General features: G+C 36.1%; 1 protein-coding gene and 1 pseudogene across 4 annotated transcripts in view; one reads left to right on the top strand and one right to left on the bottom strand.

The window, feature by feature from the left end:
• The window catches only part of FSTL5 (follistatin like 5), a 935,726-nt gene that overhangs the window by 867,623 nt on the left and 42,234 nt on the right, over nt 1-25,869 (top strand). For all 4 annotated transcript variants that reach the window (XM_070769158.1, XM_070769157.1, XM_070769159.1 and 1 more), the window contains 2 exons: nt 973-1,080; nt 5,389-5,513. In XM_070769158.1, the coding sequence (XP_070625259.1) occupies nt 973-1,080; nt 5,389-5,513 (233 nt within the window). The remainder of the gene's footprint in view (nt 1-972; nt 1,081-5,388; nt 5,514-25,869) is intronic.
• Nucleotides 22,345-22,989, bottom strand: LOC109570882 (translocon-associated protein subunit beta pseudogene; annotated as a pseudogene).

Genomic DNA, 25,869 nt, shown 5'->3' on the forward strand with positions numbered 1-25,869 from the left:
CGTAAATGCTAGGTATAAATATTAGCAGAAAAATGCATGTATCATATCAAGTATAGTACAAAAAGCTGCTTCTCTTTTTTCTGTGCTTTTAGATTTCTCATTAAAGAAACTAAATTAGGTAATTTGTCATTATAGTTGCAACTATATATTAGATTGTTGGTGTTTTAGCATTATAAATGGTCAAATCCCATAACTAGCATTGGGATAGAAAAATCTAATAGTATAAATATAGTTCTTACCTGTACTCAACAACTGATTAAAATGCACATATTAGTCATTTATACCTTGAATTCCTAAATAGCTTCTCTGTTAAACACAATTTGCATAGGTAATGAATGAAAATAAAACTATATAAAATCATGTAAAAACATATTAGAATAAAGTATCATACTTCCAAATTAATCAAAATAGGATTTAGAAAACTAATTGGCAACATGCAATTTTAAACTTTTAATTTTATATTGGAGTATAGCCAATTAACAGTGTTGTAATAGCTTCAGATGGACAGCAAAGGGACTCAGCCATACATATACAATAATCCATTCTCCCCCAAATTCCCCTCCCATCAAAACTGCCACATAACCTTGAGCAGTTTCCTGGACTGTATAGTAGGACCTTGTTTTTCATTCATTTAAAATACAGCTGTGTGTAAATTTGATCCTAAACTCCCTAACTATCCCTACTCCCACCCAACCATAAATTATTTCTCTAGGTCTGTGAGTCTGTTTCTGTTTTATTAATAAATACATTTGTATCATTTCTTTTTAGAGTCTGCATATAAGGGATGTCATGTGATATTTCTCCTTCTCTGTCTGACTTAACTTCACTCAGTATGACAATCTCTAGGTCCATCTATGGGCAACATACATTTATTAATCCTACATCTAAGCTCTTGAATTTTTACATAATTTCTGGCCGAGTTTTAAATTAATATTTTGGTCTGAAAACTTTTTCAATCCCTATCTGTTACAGGCAGTAAGCACAGACCCCGTCCCAGTTAAATTACACTATGACAAATCTCATGACCAGGTCTGGGTGCTCAGCTGGGGTACAATGGAAAAGACTTCTCCAACACTGCAGGTAAGTCCCTTTCAGTGTGTCTGAGAAAATGATGATCTTTAAAACTTTCAGTATCAATGATGTTCTTTCATCTAGATCTTCAAAGAAAGGGGAAAAAAAAAGTTGATACACAAATACATTTTTGGTTAGGAAATATTTTAGTTTAGATGTTCCAAACATTAGATTTATATGCCAAAGGAATAACCTATAATGACAACCACTGTGCAGGAGGAGGGGGTGACTATGATGGATTGTTTGGCAATTTCCAGCTTCCCTCGAATTTTCTTTTTTTCATCTCTTTAGAAAGGTATGTGGGGAGTGTAGCTTGTGTAGTAGAGCCCAGGAGAGTTAGACAGAGTCTCAAAGCAGGTCTTCAGTTTTCTCCAAACACACAAGATTTTACTATCTGAGTGCTGGTTCATTTCTAACTGGGGAATACTTACTGTCATTTTTGTAGAATTTGCTTATGATTTGAAATTGACAGATAGATGTGTATATACATATATATACACACATTTTGACAATGACTTTTGTAGAGATGTTAAGAATCATCCCACACACTATATAACCATCTAAAAATGGGTTATTTCCCCCTGAATGTCTAGTAAAAATATGCTAATAAGATTTAGTAAATTTTTAAAATATTTGCTGGGTAGAAGTGAAAGGTTAGTCTCACATCTAAAAATATAAAATAAAACGTAGTATTTGAGAATTACTCTTAAAATATGACATACAATAAAATTTATTTATATGAAGAGTGTGTGTGTGTGCATTTAGGTATGTATAAGACAGATAGATGATATATAAATAGGTGATAGATAAGTTGGTGATAGATAGATAAACAGATATATAGATACACTGGCAGGAAACACAGGGTCTCTGAATCAGAGGACAGACTGTCTCTTATTCATGGAACCTGTTAGCATTTATTCTGCAGTGCCTACCCTCATGTGGTGATGCAGTGAGAGTTTAGAGTCACCCTGAATAACCAGCACAGTGCTACTGACTCAAATCATGAGTTTCTAAGTTATTTTAGGTGGCTAGCACCTCAGTCCTGGAGAAGGCAATGGCACTCCACTCCAGTACTCTTGCCTGGAAAATCCCATGGATGGAGGGGCCTGTAGGCTGCCGTCTATGGGGTCACACAGAGTAGGACACAACTGAGCGACTTCACTTTCACTTTCCACTTTCATGCATTGGAGAAGGCAATGGCAACCTACTCCAGTGTTCTTGCCTGGAGAATCCCAGGGACGACGGAGCCTGGTGGGCTGCCGTCTATGGGGTCACACAGAGTCGGAAAGACTGAAGTGACTTAGCAGCAGCAGCAGCACCTCAGTCCACCATCTCATGTGAGAAATAGAGATTGTTACTCTGAAAAATATACAAATCTTCTCCTGGAGTAGAGGAGTATGTCAGTATCCTGGCAATGTAGTAATTGGCTCAGAGGAATTAAGTCCCTAAATCTCTCAGGAGCAATACTTCATCTCCAACTTCCAAAGGCATTTTTGCTATGCCATCATCTTTTAACCAAACTTTTTTGCTCAGAAAGACCTGACTCAGCAGAAATGTCAAAATATGTATGGATAATTGTCTCCCAATAAGATTATCAGGAAATGTCTTCCAAAATAATGGGATCTAAGATTTATTTGAAAAAGAGAATTGATTTTCCTTTGGAAAAATTGAATTGAAACCAAACACCATTGTCAAGCTCTCAGTTTTGCTAGCGTCCCTGTGCCATGATGGTGAAAGACTCACATCTAGAGACTGCTAGGGTATGAGGCTAGGAAGTACTTCTTTGCTCTAATGTTTTGTATCTTATAATGTTACCCTCTTAAACTTGAACATGCACAACATTTTATCAAGGATCTGAAAGCCCTTCTCTGTGTTTTCATGTTGTAAATATAATTAAATCTGTATGTCTTTGTCCAGTCTGAAAGCAATATTTATTATATATTATTTTATGTGATATTTATAATTAATTAATATAAACCCATAAACTGTCATGATTTTAAATATTTAAGACAATGATTTTCCATCTACTGTTCTAAAGATAAAGTCTCAAAGATTTATCATAGTTATTTTTTTTCTTTTTAATGGGCATTTATGTCTTATGAAAACTTAAGAAATTCCATAAAATTCTAAAACTCATGTATCAGTCATCTTCAGTTTTACGACATAAATGCAGTGTCTGTACTACAAACACACAACAATTTGACAAGAAAATATCTCTAGTGAACAACTTGGAATAAAGTCCTTGCATTCTTCTACTGGCCAGGACATAGGCCCAGTCAGATGAGGTGACAGTGGGAAGTGGTGTCCCTCTACTGCAGCCATCGCACACAGAGAAGCAAGCAGCAGGACACTCTTAGAAATGAGCCAGGATTTTTGCAAGAGTGCACCTATTGATCAAAGTGCATCCGAGATCAGTCTGTGTCCTTGGAGTCAGTAGACTCAGTCCCGAACCTGGCAATTCACCACTTCCTGCTCAATTCCAGGATCAAGAAGGGCCTAGACCCATCAGGGGGAAGAGTCCAGACTGAAGGGAACTGGGGGTGTGGCTTTGCATATTTTACAGTCTAAGACAATGACAAGTGCAGAAGAGAGGTTCAGTTAATCGGTCTTCAGGAGTGTGAATGATGTGGGATGCAATACACACATCAGAGTGTTGTTTGAGTACTAAATTCTGTGGTGTCTGTAAACTACTTAGAACACATATTAACACATAGCAAGCCCTCAGTATTATTATTGCTGTTGTCAGTCAGTACTATTATTAATTTCAAATGCATCTACATGCATACTGAGAAATATATACCTCTGTACAACCTAACGGAAAAAAATTTGGGGAGTTCCTTTGTTATAATCCTGTTGAGTTTTATTATAGTCTCGTAGACATTATTATAAGTGGCTGAAGTCCAGTGACGACTTTCTCACTGATACACATTAATAAGATAACCATGAATAAAATAGGTACAATGTCTTTAAAGTTTAACCATGTACATTGGTTCTCTCTTCCTGGGCAAGTGACAGGGGAGAGGGGTATCCTTTTGGTTGGGTGGAGCCATATGATTAGTTCTGGCAAAATAAGTCTGCCACGAATGAAAATATTCAAGGTAGTTGGCTGTTCTTTCTTCATGGAAAACAGAATAAAAATACTAAAAGCAATAGATATCCTGCCAAAGACCTCTGGGAAAGTAACAGGTATAAAACAAAATGTTTATCTTTAAAAAATAAAGAAGCAGTAAAGAAGTAAGTATTTGTTTTTGTTCTGTTTTGGTTTTTGATTGTAATGTGACTGAACCTATCTTGACTGTTATAATAATTAATCTATTTTCTTGAACTTGGCAATTTCTAATGGAACTCCATGAAAGTATAATCATTGCAATGAAAAAAAATTAACCTTTCAGGGGGAAAAAAAACTAAAAAAAAAAATTATATTTACTTCTGTCTTAAAAACCAAAGGAAGACACTCAGTTTTGAGGGAGGAAAGTCTATTAGGCACTCAATAGTTTAGGATGTTTAATTTGGTAACCGCATGTAGAAAGGGTTTAAAAGAAGTAAAATAAAGGCAAGGAAGTACATTAAAAGGCTCATACAGAACAATGGCTGTGAAGCAGAGACAATAGGACAAATGTGGAGGTATGAGAAATTAGAAGGAAAAACAAAGAATTTGGTGCAAAATGGGATAAAAGAGCTTAAATGTAGTGATTTTTTTTTTAAATAAATTTGAAAGTTTTAAAATCAATTAATGGTGAATATTTGAAAAAAATCTCTGATTAAACTTGCTTAAATCTATTATTTTCAATTTATTAAAGGAAAAAAATAAAATGTAATGCAACCTAAGATTTCTAACAGCAAAAATATTTCAAATGATATATTTTGGAGTTTTCTGTCCTATGTTTCCAACTATGTTCTATAGAAGGGGAATTTTTCACATATCATTTACTCCTCAATAAAGCTATGAAGGAAGGAAGGAAAAGGGAGGAACAAAGGAAAAAGAAACAAATTTAATAATTTGCATCATATGTATGCTTGTTTTTATATTTCTTATTAAAGCAGTAACATTTTTATAATATAGAAGTTATCAATATGCAAATTTATTTTCTATTTTAAGCAGAAGTTGTTCAAGAAAAAATGTTTTCCATTTTTTCCTTTTTAGAAACAGAAGTTTCTACATTGAAATAAGCAAACAGAATTCCAATTTGCTTAATAATACACTAATATTAAGGTTTAAAATAAAGAGTCTATGCAAACAAATGCCAAAGATTTAATTCATCTCTGATCCTATTAAGGACATGCTTGGCCAAGATCTAAACACAATGTTCTGTTTAGGTGATAACCCTGGCCAGTGGGAATGTACCACACCACACCATCCACACCCAGCCTGTGGGGAAGCAGTTTGACAGGGTGGACGATTTCTTCATTCCCACCACCACACTCCTCATCACCCACATAAGGTGAGTGATTGGATGAGCATCACCTTTTAGATTTCTCTCTAATTTTGATAGAAAGTCATGGGGAAGCACTGGAAGAAAAATTCTATTATACAACAAGTACACACATAATTGCACTTTGATTAACTTTGTTTCATCTGCTTGATTAACTTTTGCTTATCAACATTAGTGATGAATTTTCTGTATTCTAGTCCCTCTTATGTATAGTGGAAAATTGAATTTACAAAGGTATTCTTGCCTTTTTAAATCAGTTTTACATTTAATATTTTTTGCAAATTGTCTTTAAGTTCTTCTGATTAGGTTTTTGCAAGATGCTAAAATTTGAACTTAGTTGAGTTGATCTCAGAGAAGAGAACCACTCTGAGCAAAATCCATTCAACTTATTATAATAACATTTTTGTATCATTTTGCCCATAAATAAACAAATATAACATTGTATCAGGTTGTACAGTAAGTTGAAATGAAATATTTAAGGTCTGCACTTTGAGAAAACATGTTTACTCATTCAGTCTCTCAGTGTATTCACAAGAAGTAAAAAAGTAAATACTTCTAATGATATCACTTTAGAGTATCACAGAAATGGTTTAAATGTTTAAAGTGGGAGACTTTGGATATTTACAGTTTCTAAAACTACATATTTTATTGATTTATTGAAAATGTAAAGTATTGCTTAGCAATATTAATGAATCTGAATAAAACTAATATTGTATTATCTTTTTCAAGGGAATTTGGTTGAGGGGAGACTATATCACATATTTTATATGAGCCATTATTTAATCTTTGTGTATATTTGTTCACCTTGAATTAAAGTGAAAATTATCTTGTCTAAAAGTTGGAGTTTAAGAATTCTGAAACAGTACAAAATTCAACTCACAAAAATAAAAAGGGGAATTCATAAATAACAGTTGTGGCTCACAGTCAAGGTTTTATGTAGAAACTGTTCTTTGGGCAGCCAAGTATATGTTTTAAAAGAGTTTAATGTATTTGTCTAGCAATTGTTTATTATTTTCAGAATGCCTATTATGTCACTCAGCAATACAGTGATTATAATATGCTTCACATTTATTAACTGTTTTCATGGAAAATAAGTCGAACTCAATGAAAATTCAGCATATTTGAAAAGCATTTGCATAAAGAAATAATCTTTAGGTCTGACTGCAAACACTGGAAGAGTTCAGAGACTGATGAAATCAGCATAAAAACTGAAAATGGTCCCAGCTGCTGAGATACCTAAAAATATGTAATGTTTTCATCCTTATTTAATGAGGACAAAATTTTATTTAATTGACATTGAGTGTTATGTTTAATAAATATCCTTTTGCTATCTTCAAGTTGCTGACAAATTTTTACTAGTAAATCACTTAATATGTAGCATTTACTTTTATTTATCTCATCCTATTCCCTATTATTGTGTTTAATATACTTAATATAGTTTAGTACAGTTAATATATGTCTTATCAACTTTGCTTATTTTTTCAAGCGCACTATTAATACAATTATTTAAGTCAAAATTCCTATCTGTAACACTACTATGGTTAATAGTATTTGGGGTATTTTTTCCCTATAGCAAGTAAGTTATAAAATAGATACCAGAGTTAGGAGTTTAACTTTGTCTGGATGCAGTAAACACCATGTGTGGTTCTATGTTTGTATGTATAATTGATATGCTGTCAGAACATATTTTTTTAGGATCAGAATGATAACTACATAGCTGTAGTCAGAGCTAACAATTATTGGAAGATTATGCAAATAAGCTTAGCACGTGTAAAGCAAAAGTTTTTGGTTATTTCTATAGTTTATAAGACACACTGAAAAGTATTGCTTGAGATATTTCTAAGTTTCTTTATTTCTTTTATACATATATAGTCAAATACATAGATGTTTTGTCAATACTTGTAAGAATTCTAAATTAAATTATAGCAATTCTACCAGCATATGCATGCATACTTAGTCATTCAGTTGTGTCCGACTCTTTGTGACCTCATGGATGGTAGCCCACCAGGATCCTCTGTCCATGGGATTCTCCAGGCAAGAATATCAGAGTGGGTAGCTATCCCCTTCTTCAGGGGATCTTCATGACACAGAGATCAAACCCAGGTCTCCTGCATTGCACGAGCCACCAGCTCCTGAGCCACCAGGAAGCTCCACCAGTATATAGGGTTCCATTTTAAGGAATATGAATGATCATCATAATTCCTGTTACATTTTACAGTAATTATCACTATTACTAAAGTGAAGAGAAAGAGTAAAAATTAGCATGTATTTCCAAAAATAAACTGTTGAATATGTAAAGAATTTTTAACATAATGAGGATTTATTCCATATGAGGAGAACCTGAGGGATAAAGTCTTTTCTCCTAGCAATTCATGAAACATTTTATCCTATGCAAATGTGGCTTGTGTTATGAGATTCCTCTTTTATGAATTGTATTTTTCAGAATTTGAGACTATTTTGTGACTATTGTATTTGGTGTAAATTCTAGGCCAGATAGAAGGTCTGACACATAATATGTATTTAGTTAATATTAGTTTTCTTCCTCTGACCCTTCATTGTTACCAAACCCAGGTCTGGTTGCTCACTACTCAAAATCCATTAAAGAAGCCAGATTGGTGGAAAGGAAAGTTTGCTTTATTTTGGATGCTGGCAGGCAACCAGGGGACAGAGTGGATGCCTGTCCAAAGACCAATTCCCTTGCCCAAACTTGACAATCTAGGGGCAAGAGCTTTTATAGAGAGAGAAAGGGGAGTACAAGCAGAAACAGCACCATCAGCACTGATAGTCATCTTGATATTGGTCATTGGTCGTCTAACCAGGGCATCTTGATTGTTTTGAAAACAGTTAGTCTTTAGTTCCAGGGTCATTTTGTTTCCATTTCTTTTAGGTCAGTTCTTGGAATTGTGGCAGCTCATATCATGGCTACAACAGTCTGGTGATTATGTTGTTAACTTCTTCCACCTGGTGGGAGTTTCAGTATCTATAAGACAGCTCACAGATATGGCTCCAAATATGATCTATAGCCTTTGAGGTGGGCTTCCTGCATAGCTCAGTTGGTAAAGAATCTGCCAGCAATGCTGGAGACCTGGGTTCATTTCCTGGGTCGGGAAGATCCCAAGGGGAAGGAAATGGCCAACCACTCCAGTATTCTTGCCTGGTGAATCCCTTGGACAGAGGAGCCTGGCAGGCTACAGTCCGTAGTGTTGCAGGAGTTGGATACGACTTAGCACTATCTTTCTTTCGAGGAGGCACTACAGGTCCTTGACTATGCTTAATGGGTAAACTATTATTTTTCATTCTCCTTTGATGGTTTTCTTTGTTTCTGCTTTTTTCTCACTTCTCTGATTAAACTTATTTTTTGACTAAAGCTTTTCCACAGACAAAAGGCAGGTTGAGAACATGGGGACAAGGACCATAGGGTCCTGATCTGTTTCATCATCACACTAATTTGCTTTTCTCTCAGATAGCTACTCTCTCATTTCAAATCATTTATATTCTGCATGTCTGAAAAGCTTCTGGACAAGTGTCAGGATTTTATATCTGTTGTCGAAACCTGAACTGTGTTCACCAGTGTTAAATAGAAATGTGGAAACAAAGATTTGGGTAAAGTAAAAAAGGGTAGTTTTTATTGATTTGTCAAGCAAAGGAGGCCACAGCAGGCTAATGTCCTCAAGACTATGACCTGCCCTGGAGTGGGTAGTGAGGAGTTTTATAGTGTTCATGGTCCAGGATGTGATCAGCCTGTGAATAATTCCTATATTAGTTGGAATCAATGTGAAGTTTTAAGCATTGTCAACCTTCTGTTTTCAACCAGTCTAGGGTCTATGTTCTTGTGATCAGCAGTTTTCATCTGCTGGAGTCCGCTTCCAATAAAACCAGCTTAGGAATGTGTGTCAGGTCTTTATCTGTATCTTTCAAGAAACTGGGAGTTTGGTGATTCTGCTATGTGGCTAATTTATAGTCTAAATTGTTATGTTTCCTGGCCCAACAACTATTCTTTGTTTCTACATCTTCACATTTCCCCTTCTCTGCTGGTTCAGATGGTAAACAATCTGCCTGCAATGCCAGAGATCTCGTTTGGGAAGGTTTCCTGGAGAAGGGAATGGCTACCCTCTCCAGTATTTTTGCCTGGAGAATTCCATAGACAAAGGAGCCTGGCCGGCCCATCAGTAGGGTCACAAAGAGTCTGACGTGACTGAGCAAGTAACACTAACTCTTGAGTCAGTGTTTAAAAGACAGAGACACAGGGACTTGGGCAAGGTTTTGTGTCCTTAGTCCTTCAAAACTGGTAGGCACTTAATTCATGTTTCTCATAAGAATAGAAAGAAAGAAGTAAGTAAATGTTACACTTGTTCCTAAATCCGACTACATAGTATTGACGGAGGATGGTATTTCTTATGCACTGGATTTCTCAGCAGCTAACACAATATCTGACAGGTGGTGGGCACAGCATTAAGCACACAGGAATGGTTATGTGTGTGGAAGCAGTAAGTAGCAGTAAGAAGAACTTATGTCTCTTGACAGATCCCAGCCTGATTGTCCCAGCAACACCATTTCCCACTGGCTATTGTGAATTTAGCTTAATCCCTTTTTTTCTAGGAACTGGGACAACATAATATGTGAATATTAAGTTGCCCATAATAGAAATGTCAGAAGTACTCATAATCTATACTGTAGCAAGGGCTGCTCTATGATTAGCTACAGTTTTGCTAAAAATTTTTGTTGTTGTTTTCTCTCTGCTTGGTTTCTTCTCTATTTTCTTTTTTTTAATCTATAATTCTCAGGCTTCTTTCATCTGTAAAGTAAATAAAAATCAAAGAACTTTAGAGAAAACAACTTCCTAATTCTATATTAAAAGATTGATATTTATAATCATGAAGTTTTTTTAAAAAAAAACTAAGTCTTCACAAAATTTGGAAAGTCATTCATTTTTTAAGAAAATTTGAAGTTCTCAGCACTTTAAAAATTCTTCAGAGCCTGAAGTAGGTCTGTTTCCTAGTAGCCTGAGGAATTTGAATTTCAGGAGATTAATTTCCGTTTTTATAAATGCCTGAGAATGAAATCTGGTACCACTCACTCATCGAATTCCCTAACTGAATTCCACACCATTCTGAGTGACATTGCCCAGGCCATATACTATTACTTCTATTCAAATATTACTCTATAGCAAGAGAGCTTAGAAGAGGTTATTATTGAAAGCACCTTCTTTGGGTTTCAAATATCAAAAGATTAACCTGTGTCTGGACTAAACCAGACATACTGGTAATACAGTTGATTGAAATCAAAATGGTCTCTAAACTGTTGTGTTCTGGCTAATGAACCAAGCTTGCATTCTTGTCTCTTTCTTGAATGTGAGTGCTTGTCCAGGAGATGGTGCAAAAAAACTCTAGAGAAGCATGCAGCCATTCTATATGCCTTGTATTTATTAGCTCTAGTTGTGAATACAGTTTTGTTGAACTAAACTTCCTGAAAGATGAGAGAGGGCGGGTTACACTTCTGCCTCACCCAGTAAAGTAATTCCTAAGCTTCTGAAAGGGACTGATTAACACTTTTTGACTATAAGTTTACTTTTTAAAAAACTCCATAATAGATATTTGGTTAATCCATCTCCCAAATATTTAGAGAAAATATAAATTACTTGAAATTTAATGAATAAAACATGATTTTTCTGATTTTTATTAAAATATACTGATTTCAATTATTCCACAATTATGCCTTTTTGCTTTCAAGTAAGAATAAAATGGGTTTCCCTTGTAGCTCAGCTGGTAAAGAATCTGCCTGCAATGTGGGAGACCTGGGTTCGATCCCTGGGTTGGAGAATTCCCATGGACTCTCAGTCCATGGGATTGCAAAGAGTCAGACACAACTGAGTGATTTTCACTTACGAATAAAACATTTCATATCTCATATTCTGTTACTTTTTTCAAAAATAGGTCCACTGAATATTCAACAAATGACATACTTTTCACATTAATAATTCATTGTGCATTTCAGTGAATTGGCAATGTATATTAAATAGGCATTCTTTTTTTAGACTGGCAGTTAATAGAAAATTTTCTTTAAAAACCTTAAATTTCAACAAGTCATTAACAAACCATTAATCATAGTTCTAAAGTTGAAAAGATTATATAGTTCTAAGAAGTGTATTTTGTAATGACCTGAAAAATATACATTTCTTACATGAGGAATTTCAATTTGAACTCAAAACAAATGTCCAGATAGATAAAAAATTAAAAGAGACTATTACATATGAAAATTTGTGTGCAATTCTCAGAAGATTCAATTATGTCTATTTAATGTCATAAAAATTGAAATTATAATTCATCATCTTTTTAATCAAAAGTGCTCTACAAATGTAAAGCAAATATTTTATTATTTTACTCATAATTTGTATCTAAAGAACTAAGTTATTATATCATTATATATATATATTTGAATTGTATAGCTTACTACTTTTAATTTTTTATGATATGCCCAATGCATGGGAATTTAATAACTTTTGTTACCAATTTTTTAATTAGCCATAAATTAAAAAGTAATTTAAAAATAAATGTTTTTTTTTTTTTTTTTTCAGAAGAATGGTTGTGTTATAATGGCTGGGTTACACATCAAATCTCAGAGAGAATGGATATTTACATAATTGATTTAGTTTTATTCGGAGGGCCATTCTGGAGACAGAAAAGTTTAAATGTCAGTTTCCTGTTGTAGTATATGTAATTATTGCAACTTTCTGTGCAAATGCTACTAGAATTTGTCTGCATGGAACAAAAACAATAAATTTGACAGTAATTTATCATTTACCACATTTTTAAAAATCTCTGAATGAAAACAGGGTAACGAGAATTGACATGATAGAAGGCAAAACTAATGAAGTGGCAGAGAGTCAGGCAATGAGTGAAGGAATATTTCCACTAGATCTCCTATGAAAAATCTTAGATAATTCTTCCAAAACTGATTTTTTTTTTTTTGGTAGTAGATGGGGAGGTGAAAGTGATTACTACAAGAGGCCAGTGTAGTTCAGAGCAGAGGACTTTGATAAAGCTTAGTGAAAGACATTGAGAAGACCAGAAAGTAAAGCTACAACAAATACAGAAATTAGTAGAATTCTTTCTTAGAAGATTGAGTTGTCATGAATAAAAAAAGAATAAGGATTACTGCCAAAATATTTTTACTTAGATAAAAGGGCACAGCTAACATTTAGGCTACTTAGAGCTCTAAGTAGAAATTCTTAATATTTTCACTGACTAAAATAGTACCTTTGATACAATTGAAAACAGGTTTCAATTGATGAAAAAAGATGTATTTACAGTCTGACCCTCAAAACATCTGCAAATCCTACCTCTCTCATCTCTTGTCCTCTCTCAAACTGGAGGGCAGCTAGAGTTTAATCCCAACTGGCTCAAATAGGGCAATGTCAATTGGCACAGAGGATGCTTAGAGTAATACAAGAAATAAATCATTTCTGATTTATGTATCTACCCCAGAACTTGTTCTGTAAAAGTCAGAAAGGAAGATAGTAACTTCGGCAACACTATCGCTATTTAAGATGTTTTTAAAGTCTTGCCTGAGCTTGAAATCATCCCTCAATACCACCATTTGAATTTACTGCCTAGAATTTCAAACTACTTCTCCTGTTTGTTTGGATTACATTTCTCTAGAAATTTACCTATAAAGTACTCCTATTTCTTGAGAGGAAAATGGAGCAGTTTAGCGGAGATTGGGTTAGGGTTAGTCTTAGAATTAATGGATATGGTTGGAAGGTGTGTGTGAGTGTGTATGTATTTCAATGAAGGATTACATGACAAACAATAAGATGAACAGAGTGTATCTGTGCCTCACAGTGAGAGGAAGACCTTGAAAGCAACCAGAAAAAATCTGAAAATGACAGTCCCCAAAGTTTTGTCTTCCTCTGGACTTGACCTTCTAATGAAAGCAGACAAATAAACCTAAATTTCCTTGATACTCCTCACGTCCCTATCACATACCCCAGGGGTAAAACAGATTCCAGTGACTGTTTCAGCTTGGATAGAGAGTTCAGGAATCTTATGAAAGTGGACCTCAGGGAAGGCCCACTTTGTGTGGGCTGGAAAGGACAAAGGTGGCAACTGGAGATATACTCTTTTAGGTCATTGTAAAGTTGAATGAGTGCTTGCAAAAATATGGCAGTGACATTCTAAGGGCTTATCCAGAATCAGATCTGACATAATCTCTACACAGCCGATGTCTGTGTCTCCACTCAAGGAGCAGGCACCATTCTGGTAGTCTGGAGAGAGGTCTACAGCATCTTTTTCTTTATAAATTATAGCAAGAAAATGATTACAAAAGATTGGTTTCGATATATGTTTCCTTAAAGCTTCTCCAAGGGAAAAATAAACATTCTGTGAAAGTTAAAGTATATCATTCTCCTCATATTTTATCAAATCTGTTAAAGCAAAATTATATGTATATGTGTATGTGTGTATATATATGTATATATATATATATATATATATATATTTGGCTGGCCATATATCAAGAGAACGCTATACTTGTGACTTGATTCATGGACAGGACAGGTGTATGAAGGTACAGTTTTAGCACTAAAATTGTCTGATTACATCGAAAGCCAGACACATCAGAAACTGAAAATATCAGTTGTTTCATGCCTTTTTAGGAAAAGCATACCATCAGGATGAAGAGCAGCAGTTAAAATTGTTTCCAAAAATGGTTCCTAGATAATGATCTTGCAAAATCTCAGTTCAGTGAGGTTCAATTTTTCTGTTGCTCCCTTCCTTCTTATATGCTAATTCCTCCCACAAACAGAAATAAACTAACAGAAAGTATTACAAATTTTCAGGAGCTGGAACTTTTTCTATCTAGCTCTGCTTTTACTGAATATCTGAAACACTTAGAAATCCTGAAATCATGACCTTTGCTTTCTCAGCTTCTCTGAGCTTCTTCCTTCCTTGTCTGCTCTATGAAAACACAAACTCTAGACTGTCAGGACTTCTTGAATTCTTAGATTCTCAGGGCCTAGTGTACTCTCTTTACCGAATAAAAAAAGGCAGACATAAATTGTTTATTAAACAAATATTTCCTTCAATACTACATATCCCAGGTGACTCAGTGGTAAAGAATCCACGTGCCAATGCAGGAGATGAGGGTTCAATCCCTGGGTAGGGGCGATCCCCTGGAGGAGGAAATAGCAGCCCACTCCCATATTCTCACTTGGGAAGTCCCATGGACAGAGGAGCCTGATGGGTTGCAGTTCCTGGGATCACGAGTCAGACACGACTGAGTGCACACACATGAGTGCACACACATACAATTTATTGTTGGCATACGCTCCAGGATTCTTATTAGGGTTCAAAGTTTCTTCTACTCAAATGTGTGATAACTTTCTTCACCTTATTTCTAAAGGAGTAAACACACTACTGGTTCACTGGATTTGGTTTTATTTTAAACAGTACTACCCACATTCTTTGGCATATTGGTAAACCCACACATGCAGTATAAAATGGCTAAGACAGAAAATTACTAAGTGGTTGCAGCTTAGTGTTGTATGTGTGTGTGTGTGTGTGTGTTCAGTTAGCTATCTGCATTATTTCTTGAGTGAGATAATGTTGTCTGATCCCCTACTTGGTCTCTGCCCCTTATTAACAGGCTCTATTTGAGTCTTATAAGGAAAGAGCCTAAGATAGATGAATCAAATAGACCAGCCCCTGTTTGACAGAATATTCACTTAGGTTACTATTCTTTATTAGTGTATAATGTAATATTTCGGAGAAGGCAATGGCACCCCACTCCAGTATTCTTGCCTGGAAAGTCCCATGGACAGAGGAGCCTGGTAGGCTGCAGTCCATGGGGTCGCTGAGAGTCAGATAAGACTGAAGGACTTCACTTTCACTTTTCACTTTCATGCGTTGGAGAAGGAATCGGCAACCCACTCCAGTGTTCTTTCCTGGAGAATCCCAGGGACGGGGGAGCCTGGTGAGCTGCCGTCTATGGGGTCGCACAGAGTCGGACACGACTGAGAATCCCTTATAATATTTTTGTCATACGGGAAACAAGTGAAAGTGAAAGTTGCTCAGTGATGTCCAACTCTTTACAATGCCATGGATTGTATAGTCCATGGAATTCTCCATGCCAGAATACTAGAGTGGGTAGCTTTTCCCTTCTCCAGGGGATCTTCCCAACCCAGGGATCAAACTCAGGTCTCCCATGTTGCAGACGAGTTCTTTACCAGCTGAGCCACAAGGGAACTCCAGGTTGGATTTAAAAGCAAGGTATATTTGAAATATACATATTTCATTATTTTTAAAAAGGAAAAAGTTTTGTACAGGTATTACTAGCAGACTCCAAGCTCTACATTTTAATAAAGCCTCTGACTAGATTCATTCTAAAGCACTTTTTACTGAAGAAATCAATGGAACACTAATAACATGCAATTTAGAAACACTCTACATCACAGATCTGCCTCTCAAGTTTTATTATGCAAAGTAAAATACCTCTTGCTTCTTCCCTCAGAGGTCCTTATGCTAACTCATCATCAAAGTGATCCGTAAAACACAGAGCAGTCCAGCTGCGATGTATACACAGCACAATTGCACATACTTTTTCCCTCTGTCCCATATGATTTGAGGTTTTGCTGGAAATGGTAAAACAAACTTACTTTACCCTAAACAAGTAAATAATAGACTGTCTAGATTTCTTGGGTTTCTTTGTTTGACAGTTAAAACAGACTCAGATAACAATTAAGATACATGAAGAAATACATCACAAGATATGATACAATGCAATACTTCACAAGATGAGGACAGAGCTCACCCTGAGAACTTAAGAAATGTCTTATGTAAATCTAACGTGCACATTGCCAGGACTTATTTCATAAGTAAATGCAATAGATTAGAAAACAATATTTTGAATGAAGCAAATAAAGCATTAACTAGTTCTTATAAAATGTGTATAGAAAACAATATTGAGGTTTTTAATTCTATTTTTAAAGGGATTTATTATATTCCTGTTGAAGCAAAATGATATATTTTACCATAGCATCTATTTTATGAATTCATGAATTTTTACTTGAAGAAATATCTTTTTTTTTTCTAATTTTATTTTATTTTTAAACTTTACATAATTGTATTAGTTTTGCCAAATATCAAAATGAATCCGCCACAGGTATACATGTGTTCCCCATCCCGAACCCTCCTCCCTCCTCCCTCCCCATACCATCCCCCTGGGCCGTCCCAGTGCACCAGCCCCAAGCATCCAGCATCGTGCATCGAACCTGGACTGGCAACTCGTTTCCTACATGATATTTTACATGTTTCATTGCCATTCTCCCAAATCTTCCCACCCTCTCCCTCTCCCACAGAGTCCATAAGACTCTTCTATACATCAGTGTCTCTTTTGCTGTCTCGTACACAGGGTTATTGTTACCATCTTTCTAAATTCCATATATATGCGTTAGTATACTGTATTTATGTTTTTCCTTCTGGCTTACTTCACTCTGTATAATAGGCTCCAGTTTCATCCACCTCATTAGAACTGATTCAAATGTATTCTTTTTAATGGCTGAGTAATACTCCATTGTGTATATGTACCACAGCTTACTTATCCATTCATCTGCTGATGGGCATCTAGGTTGCTTCCATGTCTTGGCTATTATAAACAGTGCTGCGATGAACAGTGGGGTACACGTGTCTCTTTCCCTTCTGGTTTCCTCAGTGTTTATGCCCAGCAGTGGGGTTGCTGGATCATAAGGCAGTGTGGAGATTCCTTAAAAAACTGGAAATAGAAATATCTTTTTTAAATGTTAAAACTTTAAATACAATATATTAAAAAAAAAAAACTGCCTTTTGAATGAAAGACCCCAACTGTGGCTCAAAAAGCAATGCTATTAAATAAATAATTTTATCTTTAAGAGCACATGCATAAATTAATGATAGCAGTCAGTAGAACATTTTAGAAAGTTTCTGGGAATGTTGCTAAAATGTTTATTTCATATATATATCATATTTTCTCTCTCTTTTTTTTTGCCATATAAGAAAAATTATTTTAAATGTAAAATTAGTGGTAATGGTAGGTGTTCTGTAGAGGGACAACATTGGGTGCACTGATATTATCTTTACAATAATTTGAGGCTGTAAAAACTATTTACAAGAGTTTTTAACTATGTAAAAACTATTTCCTGTGAATTCACTTTAACATTTTGTACCCGTTTAATTTTGTTTTAAATCTGTAATTTAGCCTGTCTATGGTTACCTGTGTAGGAAGAAGAACTTGACTAATGAGTCAATCAAAGAATATATAGACCAATAGATTCCTTTTTTCTTTCAAATTAAAGATGCTCACTTGTTAACATTAACTTGTTATGTTATAGTGTTCTATTTCTTGCAAAAAAATCATTCAGCAAGATGTCAGTTTTTAAAGTTCTTTGAGATGTGATTCAAGCAAGAACTGAAGGACATGAAAAGGATGTCAGAAAGCCCTAAAATTTAACTATAACAAAAGAACCTACCAAATTAGTTGGTGGAATAATCTTCTATTAAATCTAGTCTGTCATCAGCCATGAGTAGACATATTCACATAACCAGGTGATAACATGAAGAATGGTAGGTCACAAACATCAAACGGCAAGGGTCTTATTCTTCAGTGTTTACACCAGCATGGTGGAGGGTATACAGGGCTCACAAGATGAATAAAAACAGCTTCAAGGGAAATAAAAATAATTGTTGCCTTAAGTGACTCTTAAAACTATTTAGTACGCCTAATATTTCTTCTGTATTTAGTTGAACTTTTTTCTATACTATGGAAACATTATCTTTTTTGCCTTTTTTATTTTGAAAGGGGAACAGGTAATGAAATATGTAGATTTTTATTCTATATTGACATCTGATTTTCAAGAAAACCAATATAAAATTTTAATAATTTAATTTTTTTCCATGATGTAGCAGCTTATTTTTATATTTATGTAATTTTTGAAATGTAAATATAGTTTTTAGTGTCTTTGTAACAAAAGGGAATCAGAGTTTGCGTATGCTATGAAAGTAGCTGCTGATTTATGTAACTAAGCCAAGAAAATGCTAAAAAATCTAGACTTTTTTCCTTAATAACATAAATCAACATTATTCATCAATTTGAGTAAAAGGAAACATTGCTTTTGTTTAATTAAAGTATATGTTATTTAAATCCTGCTTTAAAACTTTGTTGAATTTGTATCAAATAAACAAAATGTTTTTGAACTCTGAATAATTTTTAATTAAAGAAAATGGACAAGACTAATTTAATTGATACCTGAAAATAATTTGAATATAAATGATTAATTTATATAAAAATGATTTTGAGAAATGTTTAATAGATCAGAGATACATGTATCCTTGTTGTTGTTGTCAGTTGCTAAGTGTCTTGTCTGACTCTGTGACTCCATGGACTGCAGCACATGTATCTTAATATTGACTAAATATGCCTTCCTGATTTTGTGTAAACTTAATTTGCTTGTCATTTTTTAACATTAAAAAACCTCTACTTCCATCCAAACTTTCATTTACAATGAGAAGTAAAGAGATCTAATTCAAAAAGATTTGTTTGGACACAAATGACTTTTTAATAAACAGAAGTAGAGTGGAATATAAACCATTTGGCAACAGTCATTTGAGATATACATTGTTTCCATAACTTAATACTTTATGTTTTTTGAATTAATAAATATGCTGCATGGATATCATCATTATCAATGACCTCATGAAAGTAGTTACATTAACCTATTTAATATATTTTTTATTTCCTGATTCCAATCTGTGCTTTACCAACATGAAATTAAGATATGTTGATAATCCTTTTGGTATACTTCTTCTATCCCTTATCTAATTTCAAAGTGATCCATTTTTACCATCTTTTAAAATTTGAAAACACTTTTGGAACCACTGTAGCATTTGGATTTATAGGAAAGAGATAAATTATATTTATTCTGATTCATAAAGCCATTATTAAAATTGTAAATTTATCAGAGAAACAGTTTTTGTTACTGTATTTATACAAGTGAAATACAAAATATCTTAATTTTTTATATAAGTCTTTGAGATAAATAGCCTAAAGATATTCAGACTTTTTATTATGATAAACTCCAGATGATTTCCTAAGGCACGCACTGAAATGAATCCAAATTTTAGCAAGAAATAAAGGAACAACAATGTTAAAGAAAAGTGACCAGACATTTGAGAAATTTTCTGGAAATGCAGGAAACCCACTACCATTTATTTATGTTGTTTAACAGTTTCATCAGTAATGTCTAACTTTTCTATTGTCCTATGTACAAGAATCATTTAAAGTGGTTCTTTATAATTTTTTTTTAATTTTAATATAGAATTTACAGTATAATTTTCTGGATTTGGCCAAGTTGCTGTATCATGTACACCTCCTCAGGTTGTATGGCTTAGGTGTAGTTTTGTTCTTATTATTGTAGTGATTGTCTAATATCTTAATAGTAATTAACAAACACTGAGCACTTACTATAAACCAGACAATGAAATAAGAATTTTTAGGCACTCCCTCATTTAAAACTAGCAGCTCCATAAACTTTTATCCCTGTTCTACATATGGTGAATCACTTAACTAATAAGTGTTGGAACCAGCTATAAACTCTGTTCTGTCTAAATTCAGTGCCTTAGCACTCAATACATTATAGAACTCAAGTCCTTTATTCACTTTCCGAGTAAAATCTAGCTAATGTGCTCTGCAAATTATCCTAATGTCACCTATAAAACATTCCTGTCTCTCACTTCTGTGTACCTCTGCTACAACAAAACTCAGCTGCGCAGACCCTGCACTTGTTTTTTGTTCTTTGCTCTTGTCTAACATTGTAATATCTTTTTATTAACATGTTTTTCTGTCTCTAGACCCAGCCCTAAGTTGATCTTCTCATGTTGCTAACAAAATTACTACTCCTTTACTATTTCTCCATATTTATTTTCTCCATACTTCAATTCACCAGAGAACCACTAGACTCTTTTTCCTAACTTTAGAGGTTTGGTGATGCAACTCTGCATTGGAAGGAAAACGCAACCTTAACATATTTTCTATTGCATATAGTTTAAGTCCAAAGCATGTTGAAGCCAGACTTCCCTGGTGGTCCAGTGGTTAAGATTTTATGCTTCCTCTGCAGAGGGCACTATCTTAGAATGTAAGACATTATAGTACTTAGGGTTTGCTCCCCGGTCAGGGAAGTTCTACGTGCCATGGGGTGTAGCCAATGATAATAACAACAATAACGAACAATGTTGAATCTATTGCCTTCAGCAGACTTAACTCCTAAGACTGATCTGCAAACATACTATGGTCCAGTTAAGGGAACCTGAGTAGCCCCTATCCAGACTAACAATTTTTCAATTTTAGATGGGGTGAAAGTGAGAGAAATTTAGTAGAAAACATAATTTGAGTGTTTCTGTTTTCCCAGGATCGTGATACATGGTGGAATCCCCTCTCATGATTCCCAGTTAGCCCCACCATCATTGAGGGTAAATAACTCACACGCTCATAACCATTCTGCAACCATTCTCTCTTTCACATCCAGTATAATATTTAATTAATTACATAAGATATTCAATACTTTATTATAAAATAGGCTTTGTGTCAGATGATTTTGCCCACTGTGGTCAAAGTTAAGTGTTCTGAATCCTTTTAAGTTCAGCTGAACTTAAGGCTCAGACAGTAGAGAATCTGCCTGCAATGCAGAAGACTTGGGTTCGATCTCTTGGTTAAGAAGATCCCCAGGAGAAGGCAATGGCTACCCACTCCAATATTCTTGCCTGGGAAATCTTGCCTGGATGACCATGAACAGAGGAGCCTTGTGGCCCACAGCCCATGAGATCATAAAGAGTAGGACATGATAAGCAACTAACACTTTCCTTCTCACAGATTAAGCTATACTTTTTGGTAGGTTGCTGCTGCTGCTGCTAAGTCGCTTCAGTCATGTCCGACTCTGTGCGACCCCATAGACGGCAGCCCACCAGGCTCCCCTGTCCCTGGGATTCTCCAGGCAAGAACACTGGAGTGGGTTGCCATTTCCTTCTCCAACGCATGAAAGCGAAAAGTGAAAGTGAAGTCGCTCAGTCGTGTCTGACCCTCAGCGACCCCATGGACTGCAGCCTACCAGGCTCCTCCGTCCATGAGATTTTTCAGGCAAGAATACTGGAGTGGGGTGCCATTAGGGCTATTCAATTCATTTTGACTTGTGGTATTTACTTCCATAACCACATTGTAAGTTAAAAGTATCTGTATTTATAGTTTCTGTGTAACTATTCATGTTGTCTAAAATGCTCTTTCTGATCCTGATTTGGATCCTCTTAATTTATATCAATCTCCTGACTAAACTCAAGCACTCTATAATTCATGCAATTTTTTTTTATACCTTTGTCATTTATGATGGCATTCTCCTCAAAATTTACATCTTGTTTTTTTGTTTTTGTTTTTGTTTTCCCCCCATGGTGGCATTTGTTTTTATTAGAATACCCCATATGGTAAGAGCTTTCCTAAGCCAGTACAGAGACTGGGTAGCCTCCTAGGGTCCCACAGCTTTCATCTTACCTTCCACTCTCTTTTGAGACTGGAGGGCAGGGGTTGGGAGTGGTGTCAGGCAGTCTCCAAAGTGCCTGCTTCTGGACCCCGGAGAGAATTCACATTGCCAGCAACATACCCCAGGACACATCAGTGGTATACCATAGGGCCTAAGGATCAAGGTAGTTTTTGAAGGCATTCCTGTTTGTATGGCTTCATGATGGAACCAAGGAGGCTCTCACAGACTCCCCCATGATCCTTCACTCTGGTTTAGAGCAGGCAGGACCCAGGAGAAGGTGGCCAAGGGTTAAGGGAGAAGAGATGGCATTGAGATACCCTTGGGAGTCTGGAAAGCACATGGATTTCTGGGGAAGGGAGAGCCATGGAAGCCCCACTCAGTTATTTTTTTGGTTTGGGGGATGTCATATTTCCTCTTGCTGGAGTATCATGACTGCAGGTGGATGTCCATTGAAGGGAGAGTCATAACCCGGAAAGCTACGCAGTCCAGGAAAAAATGGGGGAAAAATCTACAATTCAACTATGCTGAGCCAGGATTCCTCCCCATTCAGGTGCACTGGTAAAGTCCATCACTATGGGCCTATCCTCTTGAGCCAGGTAAGGAATAGTTGCTGAGGTGAAGCTGAAATAACCAGCCTTGAGAGGATGTAGGGCCATGATGTGAGAGACATTGTTAGCAGGAGTAACCCAGTCCCATTTAATGTTGATTATTCCCAAGACAATGCTGAAGTCTTCTGGAAGGAAGGAATCATCAGGCAAGTCCACGTCTCATGTAGCACTTGAGCCAATACTGTAGATATTGTTCTGAAAGATCAGGTCTCCCCTTTCACAGCACATCTGTTCAACAGTGATTTTGAGGCCAAAGCCTGGCTACTTTGTCTGCTTGTGTGACGGCAAATAGAATGAACACCACAAACTCCAGCAGCCTCAGCATACACACTGTATCCCCATTCCCCGAGACTTTTGGGAACTGCCAAAATCACAAGCAGAAGGTACTTCTTGTTAAAGGCATTCAGCCTGACAGCAAGTTTATTTATTTGTTTCATGTGATTGTATTAAACTTCATCTATTCACATGACGGACACTATGCTATGTTCCAACAGGAAACTGAGGCTAGATTTTGTTTCATTTATACATATGTATGGAACTGGAGTTAATAAAAGTTACATTGTCTTAAAAATTTTATTGGAATGTAGTTGATTTATGATGCTCTGTTAGTTTCAGGTATACAGAGTGTGATTCAGTTATACATATACATGATTCAAATCATTTTCAGACTCTCTATATATAAGGTATCACCAAATATTGAGTAGGTTTCCCTGTGCTATAGAGTAGATCCTTGTTAATTATCTATTTTTATATACTAGTGTGTGTATGTTCATTCCAAACTCCTCCTTTTCCTATGTTTCACCTTTAGTAACCATATATATATATATTTTTTCCCCAAATCTGTGATTCTGTTTCTGTTTTGTAAATAAGCTTCTGTATTATTTTTTTAATTGTTTTTAAAAAGAACTCATACTTTGAAACTGTAAGAACATAGATTCAAATTTAGTGAATCACACTTACTGCAGAGTGATTCTAAGCACATTAGTTTGCTAGAGGCTATTCCTGCCCTCATATTAGGTCTCAATTTTGCATAAGTTTTTTCACTTACTAACTGGTGAGGTGAAGCACCTGACAGAGGCTTAGACCAAAAGATTCTCAGATTCTCTCTGGCCACAATATTTAATTCAAACATGGGCATGTAACCCACTCAGAATCCATCCATTTTGCTGCCGCTTTTGAGAAAGAGACTTCTGGTTTTTGTGTACATTTGCCTAGAGGATCTAGAGCTAAATACCTATTATTATACCACATGAAGCTTAGACCTGAAACCAAGAGAGAAGATGCAAAACCAATAGATCAAGGGGAAAAAAATGAGTTATGATTACATTCAGTTCAGTTCAGTCGCTCAGTCGTGTCCCACTCTTTGCGACCCCATGGATTGCATCACGCCAGGCCTCCCTGTCCATCACCTTGTCCCAGAGTTCACTCAGACTCACTTCCACCGAGTCGGTGATGCCATCCAGCCATCTCATCCTCTGTTGTCCCTTTATAATCCTGCCCCCAATCCCTCCCAGCATCAGAGTCTTTTCCAATGAGTCAAGTCTTCGCATGAGGTGGCCAAAGTACTGGAGTTTCAGCTTTAGCATTATTCCTTCCAAAGAAATCCCAGGGCTGATCTCCTTCAGAATGGACTGGTTGGATCTCCTTGCAGTCCAAGGGACTCTCAAGAGTCTTCTCCAACACCACAGTTCAAAAGCATCAATTCTTCAGCACTCTGCTTTCTTCACAGTCCAACTCTCATATCCATACGTGACCACTGGAAAAACCATATCCTTTACTAGATGGACTTTGTTGGCAAAGTAATGTCTCTGCTTTTCAATATGCTATCTCAGTTCAGTTCAGTTCAGTTCAGTCGCTCAGTTGTGTCTGACTCTTTGCGACCCCATGAATCACAGCACGCCAGGTCTCCCTGTCCATCACCAACTCCAAGAGTTCACTCAGACTAACATCCATCGAGTCAGTGATGCCATCCAGCCATCTCATCCTTTGTCGTCCCCTTCTCCTTCTGCCCCCAATCCCTCCCAGCATCAGAGTCTTTTCCAATGAGTCAACTCTTCCCATGAGGTGGCCAAAGTAACTGCAGTTTCAGCTTTAGCATCATTCCTTCCAAAGAAATCCCAGGGCTGATCTCCTTCAGAATGGACTGGTTGGATCACCTTGCAGTCCAAGGGACTCTCAAGAGTCTTCTCCAACACCACAGTTCAAAAGCATCAATTCTTCAGCGCTCAGCCTTCTTCACAGTCCAACTCTCACATCCATACATGACCACAGGAAAAACCATAGCCTTGACTAGATGGACCTTTGTTGGCAAAGTAATGTCTCTGCTTTTGAATATGCTATCTAGGTTGGTCATAACTTTCCTTCCAAGGAGTAAGCCTCTTTTAATTTCATGGCTGCAGTCACCATCTGCAGTGATTTCGGAGCCCGGAAAAATAAAGTCTGACACTGTTTCCACTGTTTCCGCATCTATTTCCCATGAAGTGGTGGGACCGGATGCCATGATCTTCGTTTTCTGAATGTTGAGCTTTAAGCCAACTTTTTCACTCTCCACTTTCACTTTCATCATGAGGCTTTTGAGTTCCTCTTCACTTTCTGCCATAAGCGTGGTGTTATCTGCATATCTGAGGTTATTGATATTTCTCCCGTTAATCTTGATTCCAGCTTGTGTTTTTTCCAGTCCAGCGTTTCTCATGATGTACTCTGCATATAAGTTAAATAAGTAGGGTGACAATATACAGCCTTGAGGTACTCCTTTTCCTATTGGGAACCAATCTGTTATTCCATGTCCAGTTCTAACTGTTGCTTCCTGACTTGCATACAAATTTCTCAAGAGGCAGGTCAGGTGGTCTGTTATTCCCATCTCTTTCATAATTTTCCACAGTTTATTGTGATCCACACAGTCAAAGGCTTTGGCATAGTCAATAAAGCAGAAATAGATGCTTTTCTGGAACTCTCTTGCTTTTTCCATTATCCAGTGGATGTTGGCAATTTGATCTCTGGTTCCTCTGCCTTTTCTAAAACCAGCCTGAACATCAGGAAGTTCACAGTTCACATATTGCTGAAGCCTGGCTTGGAGAATTTTGAGCATTACTTTAGTAGCGTGTGAGATGAGTGCAATTGTGTGGTAGTTTGAGCATTCTTTGGCATTGACTTTCTTTGGGATTGTAATGAAAACTGACCTTTTCCAGTCCTGTGGCCACTGCTG

The sequence above is a fragment of the Bos indicus genome, chromosome 17 (genome assembly GCF_029378745.1).
Source record: "Bos indicus isolate NIAB-ARS_2022 breed Sahiwal x Tharparkar chromosome 17, NIAB-ARS_B.indTharparkar_mat_pri_1.0, whole genome shotgun sequence".
NCBI classification, from domain to species: domain Eukaryota; kingdom Metazoa; phylum Chordata; class Mammalia; order Artiodactyla; family Bovidae; genus Bos; species Bos indicus.